General features: G+C 37.7%; 1 protein-coding gene across 1 annotated transcript; it reads left to right on the plus strand.

Annotated features, from left to right (window-relative positions):
• Positions 1 to 3,981: 3,981 nt before the first annotated feature.
• Positions 3,982 to 8,613, plus strand: LOC139716432 (sulfotransferase 1A3-like). Its single transcript, XM_071627978.1, has 7 exons — positions 3,982 to 3,991; positions 4,472 to 4,654; positions 4,940 to 5,067; positions 5,508 to 5,757; positions 6,941 to 7,035; positions 7,634 to 7,832; positions 8,504 to 8,613. Exons 1-7 carry the CDS (start codon positions 3,982 to 3,984, stop codon positions 8,611 to 8,613), a joined length of 975 nt encoding a protein of 324 aa, XP_071484079.1.
• The last annotated feature ends 8,555 nt before the right edge of the window (positions 8,614 to 17,168 follow it).

The raw sequence follows: 17,168 nt of genomic DNA on the forward strand, positions 1-17,168 counted from the left end.
TTTCTCAGATAATTATTTGGAAGATTGGTAATACGATTTATAATTTGTTAATGAAATTAATTTACACATCGATTTTCCTTCTTTGAATTATGTACTTGTAATCTGCTTACTGATATTCCATGTGATATTACTGAAAATAATTTTGATTTATGTATAGTCAACTTCAAACTTCAAACTTTATTTTCACTCTTTTTCCAACAGAATGTACAAAAAAAAACCAATATGATACATTTGGCATGCGAGTCTTTGATAATATACATAGTCAGATAGGGATAACAACATGTTCATGTCTTTATGTGTAGTACAAAAAGAAACATTTATACACTCTGTGAAAAAAAGTGGAGGTACCCACTCAAAAGGCTATGCTTGTAACATGTGGGTACCTCTGAGGGAAAAGGGGGAAAGAGGGGAAGTATAGGGGGTGAAAAACTTACAACTACAAAGAGTGCGGGAAACTGGGAGAGTCGGGGAAAAAAAGAAAGAAAGAAAGAAGAAAAAGAAAGCAAAAGTGTGAAAATAGGGAACAGAAAATGGGGAGAAGAGGAAGAGAGTGAGAAAGAGAGAGAGAAAACCTAACTTATTTTGATGCATACACCACGGGGCGAAGCCCACAGAGACAAATAGCCACGCGTTTTCGAGAGTGAAACAGTGTTGAGCTGCTTTCCAGCGGAACAGACTGTAACCGTGAGGGCACGTGGGGAATACAAAAATACTAAACGCGGTAAAAAATGGTCGATGCCTCAAGAGAACGCTGCCTATGATGAAAGAAGATACATTGCAGAATTATGTTTATTCGGTTGCATTATAAGACTTCAAAAGAAAACTCTTCAATCTCTTTTTAAAAGAAAACAATGATGGTGCATTTTTTATGTCCATGGGAAGGGAGTTCCAGAATCTTGGACCTACATAAATGAAAGTCTGTTGAGCAAGCACGGTTCTTAATAAAGGTAAATGAAATTCATTTGACTGTCTGGCTGGATATCCATGATATGTCCGGTTGCGCATGAACATGGAGTTAAAAATAGACGGAAGACCGTTATTATTATAAGTATACATAAATTGCCCGAGTTGAAACAAAAACAAATCTTTAATTTTCAGAATCTTATTATGAAAAAACAAAGGATCTGTATGAGAATATGGAACGGTGTTACAAATAATGCGAAGAGCCTTCTTTTGTAGCAGTAAAACCCTATCCAATAATATTTGATGAGTGTTTCCCCATACTAAAATTCCATAATTTGAATAGGGTAATATCAAGGATGAATACAATGTAAACAGCGAATGTTGAGGAATAGAAAATTTTAATCTATTAATAACACCTATGTTACGTGAAATTTTCTTACAGACATTTTCGATATGAAATTTCCAGGAGAGTTTATTATCGACTGTGATTCCGAGAAACTTGATATGGGAAACACTTTCTAAAACAGCATCACCAAAACAAATATCCATATTCAAATTATCTAAAGTATTACTGAAAAGCATATATTTAGTTTTTTTGGATATTTAAAGACAGCTTATTTGCTCGTATCCACTCACATACTTTTTTTAACTCAGAATTAACTGTCTGCACAAGGGTGTTTGGGTCTTCATGCGAATAAAATACATTTGAATCGTCGGCAAAAAGTATGAAAGATAAAACATCGGAAGAAACACAAAAATCATTAATGTAAACAATAAACAACAGCGGGCCCAACAAACTACCTTGTGGGACGCCACACTTAAATTCTCTCATATCAGAGTTATGATTATTCAAAAAAACATATTGTTTGCGATCAGTTAAATAACTCCTGAACCACTCCAAGGCCTTCCCACGTATACCATAATGAGACAACTTGTATAGTAAAATATCATGATTTATAGTGTCGAAGGCCTTGGAGAAGTCCAGGAAGATACCAATCATATGAGAGTGATTATCTAAAGTATGTGCTACTTTATCAACAAAATTTAACAAGGCGTGACAGGTGCTATGCTTTTCTCGGAACCCAAACTGCGAATTCGTAAAAACACCATACATATTCAAAAAATTCAACGTTCTTTTATATATAATTTTCTCTAAAATCTTGGACAAACAAGATAATAAAGAAATAGGCCTATAATTACTTATATCTAACTTATCTCCATTCTTATATATAGGAATAACTTTAGCTACTTTCATTTGTTCTGGAAACACACCCGTTGACATTGACAAATTAAAGTATGAAATTGTGTTGGAAGAAAAATAAATCAAACAAACACCCCCCCCCCCTCGCTCGCATCGCTCCCTCGCATCTAACCGCTCCCCCTAAGATCAAATCCTGGCTACGCCGGTGATAGGCCCCACTATTTAGTAGGCTTTCACAGTGATGTCGCACAAGCGGAGCAAGAGCTGAATACCACGATGTAGTCATTCAATTATCTATGAATATTTGTTTTCTTACTTTTTTATAGGAAAAAAAATCCCAAATTTCACCAAAAGTGTACACCAGATCGCTGAATTTCAGGTCTGAAAATGCCAAAGTTTCCTTGTGTGGCAGGGGGTATCCCCCTCCCACACCCTCCCCTTGCTAGGCCGCTCCGCTCCCTCGCACAGATATTCAAACTCAAAGTCCCTCCCCTACACCCCATCATTAAAACGGAACGATACCCCTGGGATGATTGCTTAAAGAAAATTGAAGAATACTATTCATAGCTACAGGAAAATATATACTAAATACAAAAAAATGGGCATTTTTGGGGGGGGGCATATTTCAGGGCATATATATATTTGGGCATATTTGGGCATTATTCAGGGTTACGCTACGTTTTTGAAAGGGGGGAGGGGGTCTAAATCGCCTGTCAGTCAAGAAGAAAGAACATCAAAAGACAAGAGAAACAACAACAAAAAAGTCTTCATACTTTTAAGGTCTGTTTTTCCGCCGAAAGTCGGCTGACAAGCAAAAAAAAAAAAAACAACCAAACAAATAAAAATAAGAACAAAAAGTCTTCATATACACATTGCTGCCACTTCCCTCCCACTTTGCATGGAAAAGAGTGGGACATTAATTGATCCCTGTAAAGTGTGTGTGTGGGAGGGGGGCGCAAGCTTCTCCCCCCCCCCCCCCCCCGTTATATGGGCTTGTAATCGTGGTGATGGTGGCTATCGCCGATCATCCCCCCCCCCCCACTCCTCAGTAGGGATTTACGCCGTTGGTTTGTTTGTTTGTTTGTTCATTTCCATCTAAGAAGATGGATGGATAGCACATATGCAGCTACGTTAAGCTAGTCTTCCATGGGGTCCAGTTGGATGAGAGGTGGGACCACTTCACCGGGTTAAACACCCTGCTCTTTGCGATGGATGAATGAAGCGGGATCTTTTACGTGCATGAGTTGTGACTCTCTCATACACGGGACCTCCATTTTATGTTCTATCAGAGGGACAGAGTGTTTTTGCCTCTTGTTTGAGGGGACGGTATGCTTACACACAACATTGCTCCGTCCAGACTCGGGTTCGAACCCGGGCCGCGTGATCATGAGGCAGACGCGCTACCGACTGAGCCAACTCACCGCTACTGTATCTATTGTATGTTTTCCGTGCATACAAAGAATCAAGTACTTGAAGTTCCGAGATAACAAAGAATCGTATGCTTCTTTTATTCCCATTAAAAGAGAGAAAGAGAGAAAGAGAAGGCGACAGAGAATAGGTAGAAAGAGAAGCGTACATAATTTCATGTTGAGGGAGTTGTGTGAGAAACTTGTTCAAAGACGAGTCATATATCAAACATTTGAATGGAGAACAGAAAAAAAAAGCGCGCAAACAATAATGGCAGTCCTCCAGGAGTAGCAACAAAGTCTACACTAGTATCCCGGCTTTTCAAGGCTTTTTATCCTGGGGCATTGAAACACAATTGGCAAGTGAGAAAAAAAAAGAAAAAAAAAACCATACCGTCTATTCTTCACTGGATAATAGTTCTCGACATAATACTGCCGTACATTCCTGGTAAGAGTGAAGTGAACCGAAGCATGGCGAAAGGTATGCAGGGCCAAGTGCATTTCAACAACAGACGACCTGACATGGTTCAAAATGGCGTCCGTTTGTTCTGCAGGTAAATACAGCGACATTCTATATTAACCGTATCTGGATAACGACCTATATTTTAACATGTTTATATGTGTGTTCAATAGCCATAGTTCTCTAGCAAGCAGCGTTCGATCCGTGTTGAGAAAGTTTCTATATTATCATCGATGTAATGTATAGGTTTTTGAAAACGCGAACTTATTCTGAAGCATGTATCTATCTCTGCATAGGCTTATACAAATATGTAGAATATATATATATTATATATGTATAATATATATATATTATATATTATATATATATATATAATATATATATAATATATATATTATATATTATATATATATATATATATATATATATATATGTAAATTACAATATCAATTTTGCAATAACTTTCAAGTCAAAGGTCATCTGCATGCATTCTTTACTCAGAGGAGTCAGTCGACAAACTTTCCAACATCATATCCTTCGAGGTACCACCCTCTGTCTTAGACACCTGTTACGAGTACCGTGGGGTGGTCATGCCGAATCACATGTCAGTGGAGTGCATGAGAGCTTTGGAAAATTTTGAGGTCCGTCCGGATGATACCTTTGTCATCAGCTACCCAAAGGCAGGTGAGACACTCTCTTTGGCATGACATTTTTTTAATCGACATGTAACCAGATGCCTATATTTACTTGTTGTGATATTGAAATTTCTTTCGGCAGTATGTTCGTATGTTCCTCTTCATTCTCTATTAAATGCACTATACAGTATGTTTACCAGTGAGTAAACATTACACATGACACACACACACGTATATCTATTTTCAAAGTTTATAATCGAAATATATATATATATATAAAAAGAAGTAGAGCCATCATATTTGACGAGCCATCAATTCGCCGTTTTCCCACTAGGTACCCATTGGTTACAACAGATACTACTGCTCGTTCGGTGTGGAGGCGACATGTCGAAGCTTGGAGAGAGGCACATGATGACCATGGTTCCCTTCCTAGACATGCTTGACGTCGTAAACTACTCTGACGTGAGTACATGAAAACAAACGAACAAACAAACGACAAACAACTCTCATGTTAACTTCCTTACCGACATGAACAGGTATTGATATTGACTTGGCCAAGTCATGAAATTAACAACGAAACTGAATAAAGCAGGTGTACAAAATACTGGTAGATTACCTATTCAAAAAATAAACAAACAATCTAACCTTGAAATAGCCTGAATATAAGTATGCAGTGCACTCATGTTATAATAACCACGGTTTTGGTAAACGAAACTCCGGGTACAACGAAAGCGTTATCTACTCTCTGTATTTTTTACTGATTATTTGTTCGGTTATAACGGGAGTTCACGCAATATGTGTTAGTATATTCATGCCGCTGTGAATGTTTAGTTTGTGTTTATGTCATTCATTTTGTTCAAATTTTGAATACTTACCATTGTGGTACAATGTTTTCTTTTCAGCTGAACGAAGCTCCTATGATATCAGGCTTTGCCAAAAGAATGCCGTCCCCTCGAATACTAAAGAGTCATGGCCGGAGCGACTGGCTCCCAGCAGAAATCAGAACGGACGATCCCAAAGTGAAAGTCATCTACGTGGCGCGAAACCCCAAGGACACCGCAGTTTCTCTTTTCCATTTCTGTCTGTTGTTATGGCGTCTGCCAACATATGAATCTTGGGATATCTTCATTGAAGAATACATGGCTGGTAGAGGTTAGAATCAGTAGGCACACAAGTTTGTGCTACAAAACAAAATCCTATTCTTTTGCACTTGTTTATGTACACTCAGCAAAAAAAGAAAGTAAACACTTTTTCAAGTTTAGATTTCTCACAGAATATTTGGCTGAAAGCTAAAGGCATCCTATACCAAATTGAAGGTAATTTAATTGACTATCAACCTGGTAGGTCGATAAAGAGGGAAACTTTACGCATGAGTGAACACCATTGATTTCCTCTTCCAGGGCACAAAAGTAAAAATTGCAAAACTGAACAAGTTGTTATTCATGCGTATGTGATCTTCCATAGAGCAATAAGAACAAACAACAAATTTCACACAAAAATAAACATGAATTAAGTTGCAAATATAAACCTTTGATCTCTATGATTTCTTTAAAGCCCAAAAGACCAATGAAGGCTAAAATTAATGTAGGAAAATAAAGCATCTTATGTCGAATCTAAATTCAACTGAAATACAAGAAGAAGTAATAATTAACAAAATGGTAGAAATTTGAACTTTTTTTTCAAACTAGGAAGTAGTAAATGATAGCTGGTTCTTAAAATTGTCACATGGATTTTATATCACTAGTTTAAAAGAAATAAATAAAGAAATTCTGCTCATTTAATCATCTTTATGGTTATTATTCCCCATGTCATTTGAAGTTGGACTTGACAGAAAATTCTTATTTTTCCCCTTTAGTTTCACGCTTTGTTTTTCTTAGAGCTTATAAAGGGATAAAGAGAACAAAAACTTATTTTTCCTATTTCATCCATGTCTCTTATTGTGTTAAACTGGTCTTTTGTTGTCAATGTTATCATGAAGGGCTTTTGCAAATGAAAGAGAACTTGTCAATTTTTGCAATTTTTAATTTTGTGCCCTGGAGGACAAAAACAAATGTGCTCACTCATGCGTAAAGGTTTCTCCTTAATTGACATATTAGCGTAATAGCCAATCGAATTACCTTTGATATGGTGTATAATACAGTGATTTTCATAAAAATCTTCTATGAAAAATATGACCTTGAAAAAGTGTTTACTTTCTTTTTTTGCTGAGTGTATATAAAGAAACAAGATCACTAGTTGTTGTTTTTTCGGTCAAATATCAGAAACGTTTGCAGTCTGTCACTTAAAGGTTCAAATATTGGTTCTAACGTGCATTATCGATTGTGAACTGTTGCAGCACCTTTCGGGTCGTGGTTTGAGAACGTCCTTCCTTGGTGGGCGAGACGAAATCATCCAAACGTGCTCTTCGTAAAGTACGAAGACATGAAGAGGGTACGATATCTTTGTTCTCTTTCTCTCTAAGGCGAAAAAGCATTAGCAGTAATAATAATGATGATGATGATGAAAATACTACTACTACTACTTATGATAATAACAAATAATAATAATAATGATAGTAATAATGATGAAAATACTACTACTACTACTTATGATAATATCAAATAATAATAATGATAATAGCAATAATAATGATAATAAGGCGAGAAGCCTTTTTTATTTATTTGTTTGTTTGTTTTTTTCATTCTAGCAGCAAGTTAACAATAAAGCATGTCAGTGTGTAGTGGAAATAACAACTCGAGACGGAATATCCCAAGGTTTGTTTCCACAACCTTACTATATACACACTATTGATGCAACTGATTAAGTCATATGATAGATATCACTGAAACTAAAACATATTTCTCTAACATCAGAGATTAATCTTTTTTTTCATAGTCCAAGTAGTCAGATTCATATTCAAGCTCGTATAAACTTGTACATTCTCTTTTGATGTATGCTGCGGATTACTACACCAAACTATCAAAAACGTCTGTTTGCATCAGAGTATAACAAAATTACCATATTCTAATTCTGATTCTACGCATTCTAGGACCATCGTAGAGTGGTGGAACAGGTGGCCCAGTTTATGGGAGAGTCCCTCTCCGATGACGTCATTGATGGAATTGTTGAAGCCTCTACCTTCAGTGCGATGAAGGAAAGCCAACAATCGAATCCTGACACCGTACTCAGAAAAAGCAACGATGTCTTCAAAGGCAAGCAGAAGAGCAACGCTTCCTTCATGAGAAAGGGTAAGCATTTACCATTAATGTTTGTGTTTAGGGTTTGTGTTCAGGGTTTCTGCTAACATTTTATGCTTCATAACCTTTGATAACCTTTAATGTAACCACCAGTACGGAATCTTGTCCCTCCAACAGAGATCAACCCACACAGTCCATTTTTCTATATGACCATATTCAACACAGATAGCTCACAGCGACAAACCATGTCTTGAATATGACGAGAGAAATATGGATAATGGTTTAGCTTTTAAGGAAAGGACCAAGCTACCGATAATGTGGTCATTTTGAAGGGTTTGAACCATAAAATGTTAGGAGAAACCTGAACCTGCAGTCGTATAGACTGGATTGATGATTCGACCACATTCATTGACAGAACTCATCCACAAATGAGACATGCATTATTCCTTCACAATAACACGTAAAGTTGGAAATTTTTTCATTGTTGTGTTTTAAAGTTCATGTGCTCAGTCATGCATGACGTTTGTAAAAAAAAATAATAGCCCTTAAGAGTTTGATTACTTTTTTCAATACGCACTGTATGTATTATTATATATATATATATATATATATATATTTTTTTTTTTATTTATTTATTTATTAATATAATCATACATACACATATTTTGCTGGATAGGTTTAGTAACAGTTTGGCTGGTGATGTGTTCTGTTCGTCCGCCCAGGTTCTATTGGCGACTGGAAAAATTATTTCAGCGAAGATCAGAATCGACGATTTGACCAACTCTATGCGAAGAGGATGGCTGACTCGGATCTTATGTTCCAGTTTGAATAACTGGACTGGGCTGTGAATTTTTGTGAATCGCCTCGGAATATTTCGAACATTTTCTTGAAAAAAAAATGAAGTACAGTGTAACTTCTAACGTATGCATTTTCTAGATAGGGAAAATGTTCAATTTGCTCCACTAAGGATTTTGGAACGATTAGTACATTACGAAGACAATTGACACATTTCGTTTCTGTAAACATATCATAGTGAAATGCGAAAGGTTTCATCAGTTAACATGCACATCGTGGCCCCTGCTCAATCTAATGATGCGCTCTATCTATTTTGTCTCAAACAATCGAACTTAAAAGTTAAGATCGACTTTAAAATACGGTATGCCGTTGGTGCCTCTTTTCAGGTTTATCTAATGTTTAAAAAAATCCACTTCAAATTGTTATCAACATTACAGAAAAAGTCTTTGACCCTTTCTTTATTTTGTTAATTAATGCCTCTATGAAAAAATCTCCAAAGTTCCATTCTTACATAATTATTGAAACTTCACACAGTCTACCATAATTTTAAGTTGATCAGGTTTATCTGTTTTAAGAATCCACTTCAAATTGTTATCAATATTACAGAAAAAAGTCTTTGACCCTTTCTTTGTTTTGTTAATTAATGCCTGTATGAAAAAGTCTCCAAAGTTCTATTCTTACATATTATTGAAGCTACACACAATCTACAATAATTTTATGTTGATCTTTAAAGTTAAAATCGACTTAAATTCTATGTGAAACACCCCGGATCAAACAAAATATTCACACTTCTTTCACTGGAAACCTCAGCTTGTGATAAAAATGTTAAGAATGAATGATTTAGATTCTCCCACCTGTAAAATTCATCTGTGGGTTTATCTTGATTTAAGACTCAGCGCCTTGTGATGATTTAGGATTTGAAAAACATGCAGCCATTAGGAAAATTCGTTACAATTTCTGAACGATTATATACTCACGAGAAACATCAGATATTTACTGTTGCGTCATTGTTGCTCGGATATAGAAAGATTTCCTGTTAAACCTTATTTTTTTTTTCTTCGTTACCTATCACGTGCTTATGAAGGGAGATACAAACATATTTCCGAGCTGCTAAATGCGCTAAAATAGACTTTAGGTAGCAAGTATGACAAATGTGGAGAATTCTAAAGCAGATGAATATACGGTGGATATAAGAACCTGCAGCGTAAGACATAAAAAAACTACTACTGGATATTTTCTGCTACATGTTGTATGCGTTCCGTTTATTTGTTTTACGGTCTGGATGATATTCTAGTTTTCAAAGACTGTTACACTAACACTATCTGGCTAATTGAATCGTTAAAAAGTACTGCATTAGAGATGTAAATAGAGAAAAACAGAAAATGATTACATGTTGGGTAAATGCATGGAATCTTCACATCGCACTCAGCAAGAGAGATTTGCAGATTCCATTTTTGATTCCTGAACAGTACCTCTGTGAATTAGGTCATAGAAAACTGTATGTACGAAAATGCTGCTTCCTTCGACCACTTTCCATTTTTGTATTAATGCTCTAAAAAAAAAGATACCTTCTCTGTTAACTTGCATCCAAAAATGTGCAATTTTTGACTGCCGTCTTGCATTACGATAGTATCATGCATCAATATCTCACAGCCGTCTGTTACGTAAAGCTTTTTTATAGTGCATAAAAAGGGTAACAATACCACCACATACTGATATGTAAAATGTTTTGTGTGTAGGGACCAGATATGTGTATGTGTATTTAATTTGTCGCAATGTGATCACACATGAACTCACTTGTTTGTCTAGATTATAGGGTATTCAAAATCAGAATTATGAAAAGTACTGGAGGAAATGAATTTAAATGTGAAGTAGATCAACTGCTTTTAATTTGTTGAAATCTGCAATACCACGATTATGCTTCACACGGTTTACATGAATAGTAAATTGACCTTTATAATGTATTATCATTAAATTTGGAACCCACTCCAAATACTATATTTTAGAACAATGGCTGAACATTCTTCCTTATCGCTTGACTTCAAAAAGAGCAAAAGAAAGTAAACTAGAACAAACTGTCTTGTTTCAAATATATACTGTACTTTATTGTTTTTTACTCAGATATAAGAAATGTCTTGTTTTTGAGTGAGTTTCTTTGGACAGAGTGGTTTTGATAAAAACAACACCATCAAATCTATTTCTTTGCACATGTTAAAATTCCCTCGTGATTGTGCGCGTATATGACGTGTGTGTGCTTACGTGTGCTTTGGTGTGTGTGTGTGTGTGTGTGTGTGTGTGTGTAGGTGTGTATGCGTGTGTTTGTGTATAAAGCGATAATCCTCGTATGTATGCTCACATTCTAATGTTAGATGTATCTCCTACAGTCATTTGTAGGTCTCGAAGTTTGTATTTTTTTTTAAACATTAAGCCCTTTTTACACTTGTGTTTCTTAACCCCGGACTTTCTCTGACCCAGGACTATCGTTAGTCCCGTACCAATTTTTTTTCAGCTTTTTACACTGGCCAATTAGTTCCGTACTATCTCTTGTCCGGGGCTAAGGAGAAAACTGACCTTTTTACACTCGTATTTCTTAGCCCCGGACTTTCCAAACCACATGAATTTCCATGATTACGCTGTGTACTGTACACGTACACGCACGCACCAGCAGCACTTGATTACCTCGTTTCTGATTGGTCAGTGAGGGTCGGATTTCGTCTCCGTCGCTTAGCCCAGGATTATTTTTCCGTTCTGTTTACACTCACTTGCTTGGCACCGCAATTGCGGTGCTAACCCTGCTATTTTGCAGGGCCAGATAGTACCGGACTATCGGTGGGGCTAGCCCACTTTGGCAAAAACGAGTGTAAACAGAAAGTGGGCTAAGGATAGTCCCGTACCAATGGTGGGGCTAAGGGGGGAGGGGGGCTTAGCCTAAGCAAAAATTTACAAGTGTAAAAAGCCCTTTAGATATGCTGAAAAATGCTGAAATGAGCGGGCACACACAGACATACACGCAGTCATCTGCTCATACACGCCTAAACACTCACACACACACACACACACACACACAGACCCACCTAACAGTAATACTTCATAAACGCAACTGTATAAGTATAATGCATATAATTTTATTGACTTGTCAAAAAAAAGTTTGATACACTCATCAATCGTCGTAATCGTGATCTCTCATTTTCCAAGGCTGTATGCGTTCTAAATAGTCATTTGGTCGTGGTGTTGTTGTTGTTGTTGTTTTGTTTTTTAATGCGGAAATCTACCTTTAAAGGGGAAGGCTAGTAACTGATCAGTGGGAATCAGTGGAAATGCTGGGAGATGATTGTTCCAATCCTTATGGGATTCATTCAAGAGTTCATTGTATATCTATTGTTGTGTGAAAATGATTTGCTTCAGAACGGTCTCATATTCAAGTAATGTGCAGATTAATGCTCCGTCACTGACCAGGGACGCTGACCTGGAAGCATTAAACCCCGGTCACTGGATACATTATTTCCAACCAGCACTAACAGTGCTCATTCTCCACTCCCTGGGGAGCATTCCAGCCAGTCGCAGCCATTTTACAGGCGCACACATGCTGATCAACCAACATAAGCTTTCTCATCCTACCGGGTACCCATTTATACTCCTGGGTGGAGAGCAGCAATGTGGATAAAGTGCCTTGCTGAAGGGCAAACGTGCCGGGCTTGGCATGGGCTCGAACCCACGAACCATACCACGCTCATGTCGTTCACAGACGAGCGCTCTTATCCACTCAGCCACGACACCTCCACGTAAACACTTCAACAGCCAATAGTACACTCTTGAAATAGGATTTGTTGACTTTGATTATTTTCAATTTGCTATACACAAATACAATACTCACCAGTTAGAGTCTTTACTGGCAGAAGTATTGTTGCTCTACTCTGACACACATTGGATGTTTTTACATGTGAAAGGGTCATGTGACCAAAAAAAATAAAATAAAAATAAATGAATAAACATTGCTGGGAAATGGTTACTCCTCTTTCATTTCTCGTCGTGCGCATGGCAGATTGTCGTTAAGGCGCTTCCCTAGGCATGGCATATTGTAGTCCCCTTGGGCTCGTTGCATAAAAGTTACAATCATGGTAACTTTGCCATCCAATGGTAACTACCATGGCAACAATACTCAACAGTCAATCAAAATCAAGAATTCCATGGAAGTTACCATCGGATGGCAAAGTTACCATAATAGTAACTTTTATGCAACGGGACCCAGATAATGGACGATTTTAATCGCCCTCATTCCCCACACTAACACACGCATATATACATGCATGCCCCCCACACAATGCGCCCAAAAGCTGATTGCGACCAGGGAGGTGAGGACGATTTTCCTCTCACCTCCCTGTTGCGACACTTCTCCAATTGGTATTCCCGCGGAGGGGTGATTTTGTGTAATTCAGACGCCATCGACGTCCGTGGTGGGTACACTGCATGTCAGTGTATACGTACCGCTACGAATACAGTCCAGGAAGTGGACTAGGCAGATTCGGCGCACTTCCCTGCGTATGGCAGAATGTAACCAGTCAGTCGTCACGGCGTGCGAATCTCGCACAGAGCGCGGAGGACGTATGCACGCTCGGAGCGGTCATGAATACATAATTAGCTGTGCAGTGTTCTTTTTAAACTATCGTTTTGCAGCCCCAGCATAACATTTACAGCTCATTTTTACATTAAATGAAAGAAGAAAGCTCAAGGTCTAATTTAATGACAATGATTTGATAATTCTGGAAAGGAAATTAGGGTAAAGATACGAGTAATTTCACGCGTTGAAAATATAAAATTTAAACCCGAAAGAAGTGGGTCAAATACTTTCTTAACCACCTTGCATCTCTTTCAAACTAAGTAAGTAGGATACTTGATTATCTTATTTTCAAAATATGGAAAAATCAAGTCACTCTATCTTTTATACCTCATGGGATCCAGCGAATTAGAACAAGATGTCACATCGCTCTTTGTTCCAAATCGTCCGTTAGCGAATTCGTACAATGCTGGATCGTGATTGGTCGGTCGCATGACATCATCACATCGTCTGCTACTGTGGGTTTTTGACTTCCTGTGTCGGGTCTCGAAGACTGAAACTCGGCTTAAACGTGTATATGATAGGTTTATTCTGTCATATTCTGTCAAAATTTCGTAGATAATTATTTAAGGATTCGTTATCGTCACTTTGTGTTCGTATGGATTTGTCATTTGTTTGACTACTTGCAGATACAAGCACGTCAGCAATTTCACACGTTGGTAAAAAACAAAAACAAAACAAAAACAAACCACTTGGGTTTAGTCCCGTATACTAATATTTGTGTTACGATGTTTCTCATGCCTTTTCTTTTCTGAAATGTTCCATTGTGATTTTCTTTTCATGTTTACTTTTACATCAAGTTGTCTTGCAAGTTACGGTTTAATAAATAAAATAACCTTGTGTCTGTTTTTTCCGTGGACATTCGCACTCCTTCAAATTATATTTCTGGTTTTGATGATATGTCCGCTAGATTATGATTTATCCATTTATTTTTTATTTTAATTGTTATTTTCTTTTTAACTGGAACTTGGAAGCTGCAGCTGGGGACTACTGGTGATTTGCATGAATGTTAATCTTAGATAATCTGATGAACTATTAATCATGCCACATGTTATTATTGTTATTATCATATCTTATTATTATCATTATTATCATTATTATTATTATTAGTAGTAGTAGTAGTATTCTAGAGCCCGAAGGTCTGGATTCATGAAGCAAGCAGTTTCATTTCTTTTCAGGGTGATTATTTCAAATGTCAATTTCCCCTTCTTTTTTTTTTTGGGGGGGGGGGGGGTGGGGGGGGGGGGCTCCCGATTCCACAGAAGTATCGGTACATGCTTCCTCTGCCGAATTAAAAAAAAATAGACTATGAAAAGTTTTATACCAGCCAGGATCCAGCAAAATGGAGGTTTATGTTTCGAATACATCAAAACTACGAGCAAAATATAAGGTAAATCTAACGAGAGATTAAACATTGTATGGACAAATTTTATATCAAAATGAAGAGTACGAAACGGGTAATTGGACTCACCCCACCATGTCGAAATCGTATACACTAGCGCTAACTGCATGGCAACTGTATTGGAGCTTGTACAGAGTCTCGCAAAATCCCGTGAAACCTCAAATTCGCGAAACGGTCATGCGCATCGAGTAAACACCGGCACACGGAACCTCATTATGCCTAATTTGCATACGGCGTGAAGACTGACTGTAACCTAATGCCCCCCTCCCACACAATTCACGCACTCCTAACGACAATCTGCGCAGGGACGCGCGTCAACGACAATCTGCCATGCGCACGACGATCTGCGGGTACGGGTTTTCCCATTCCTTTTCAAACAATTTCACAAATTTTTACTTCAATTTCGTCGCAGGATGTCGGGAATTGGCCAATCTTACTTTCAAATTCGTCTTTCGTCGTTCATTTTCAAATAAAGTCCATTCAATTTAGTCATTTGGCGTACATTTTCGTCGTTTACAGTTCAAATTCGTCAGTCTCACTTGCAGCACTCAAAACAGCAGGATCGAATTCGTCTTTTGTCAATCATTTTCGTTAAATTTTCATTCATATACGTCTCATATCTCTATCCGGTGTGATTTTCCAGTCATTCATGTATTTTTTTTTTCTGTAACCATTCACATTTTACATTCAGGAATTAACATACACACAAGACTAGTGTCCCCCCCCCCCTCCACACACACACACAAAAACCACACCCTCCTCGGCCAGAAAAGTAAATAAACTGCTGTCACCCCAATCCCCTACCCTAAATATTGACCTTTTTCGAATAATATACATCCAAAGAGTGTAAGAAAAAAGTACAGCACCAATGGTCGACCGATGTAATCTGTATATGGGTGCCGCCCAAAAAGACCATTTATAGGAGAAATTTCATAACTCGACCATGCGGTTTTGCCACTCCACCGCTCCGACTATGTTGTAGTATTTCTTCAGGTACATGCATTGCATCTTGGCAACACGGGTGGTGTGGTTTCCCACGACTCTCTGTTTCCATGGAAGTTTAAAACGGAAAACGTCAAGGGACGCAATCGCCCGCAGCATCCTTAACTGTCCGTAAATGTCCGTAAGCGGACGTAAGTGTTGTGATACGTTAACTTGCGGCAAATTTCGGATACTTATGGTGGACGCCAATGAACGCAAATGGACGGGAGGTAAACATTTTTTGCGGATGGTCCGCGTCCAATCTACGGATAGTTACGTTCAGTTACGGATAGTTACGTTAAGTTACGGTTACTTGCGTAAGACTGCATCCGTGTAGTCCCTCTGCGAAATCTTGAACATTTCAAAATTTCACAGGCTTGGCGCCGTCATTTTCCGTTTCTTTACAGATTAGTTACGGAAGGTTACGTGTACATACGACCCCTGCGGATGCCTGCGTCCACGCTGCATCCCCCTGCGTCCACTCATCCGTATCTATCCGCGGCGGACGTAACCCATCGTAAGGCACTGTGTGACTGGGGCATCATTGACACCGCACAGATCAACTGTTACGACTCATCAGGGCCCCATTTCCTCAAAGGTTGATACGATAACAACTCTTGCTGGAATGACAATTGTCATGGTAACGACAAGAATCCAGTTTCCTGATTGGCTGTTGCTATGAGAAGTTGCCATTCCAGCAAGAGTTGCCATCCTAACATCTTTTATGAAACGGGGCCCAGTACTACATCATGACGCGACTCGCAACGATACCGCCAAACGATACGCCGACCTCAAACGACTACATTTAAACTTTTCATAGTAATGTTAATAGGCTTTTTAGATTAATTTGCCTAATTGATAGACCTATACCTGTAATTGTAAAGCAACTTTTAATAAAAGAGAATAAAAGATAATGTTGGAATAGTACTTATTCTCTATGACCACTGCTGAAAAGAAAAGATAATGATGGTAATGATTACGTATTAGGGCCTATACTGTAGTAAAAAAAAATAATACAATAATAAGTAACGTCATGGCAAAAAAAATATTTTACACGCCATCAAAATTACAGAGGATACACCTATGATGTGCTCTAAACTTTTCTGAAGCACTTTTTGTTGATATTTTGCTTTTCATGTTATGTGTAGCCTGTACCAGTCTGATCCAGTGATCTTTATTGAAGATCTAGACATACACCAACATGATAATGTATCGAAAGCAAACCTGTGTCAATATGTACAGAGTATATTGCCAAGGCGTCGCTCACAATCATGACAATACCAAATTTGATATAAGCTTTGGAATTTTGATAATAACCAGAACAATGATATTTGGGCATTTTGGAATATGCATAATTTCAAAATTGAAAAGGGAAGAAGGTATGTGATACTAGAGTTGAAAAAAATAAAAAATCAAATCAAATCAAATCAAAAGAAGCGTGATTTGTTAGACACAGATTCGAAAAGTTTTGGATTAAGAATATACATGTAACATGGTCCAGGACATGTAAACGCTGTTAGACTGTTAGATTGCTTACGCTTTATAACATGTTGTAACTATATTGTAAATACGTTTATGTTCACGCTACCCCTTG

This window comes from Diadema antillarum, unplaced genomic scaffold (assembly GCF_040938485.1).
Source record: "Diadema antillarum isolate AM-2024a unplaced genomic scaffold, OU_Dant_1.0 scf00000065, whole genome shotgun sequence".
In the NCBI taxonomy this organism is placed as follows: domain Eukaryota; kingdom Metazoa; phylum Echinodermata; class Echinoidea; order Diadematoida; family Diadematidae; genus Diadema; species Diadema antillarum.

What these genes read in the sequence shown, in the direction of transcription:
- LOC139716432 (XM_071627978.1), top strand. An exon ending in CATCAGCTACCCAAAGGCAG is followed by an intron (nt 4,655 to 4,939) that starts GTGAGACACTCT and finishes TTTTCCCACTAG; the next exon opens with GTACCCATTGGTTACAACAG. An exon ending in AGAATACATGGCTGGTAGAG is followed by an intron (nt 5,758 to 6,940) that starts GTTAGAATCAGT and finishes GAACTGTTGCAG; the next exon opens with CACCTTTCGGGTCGTGGTTT.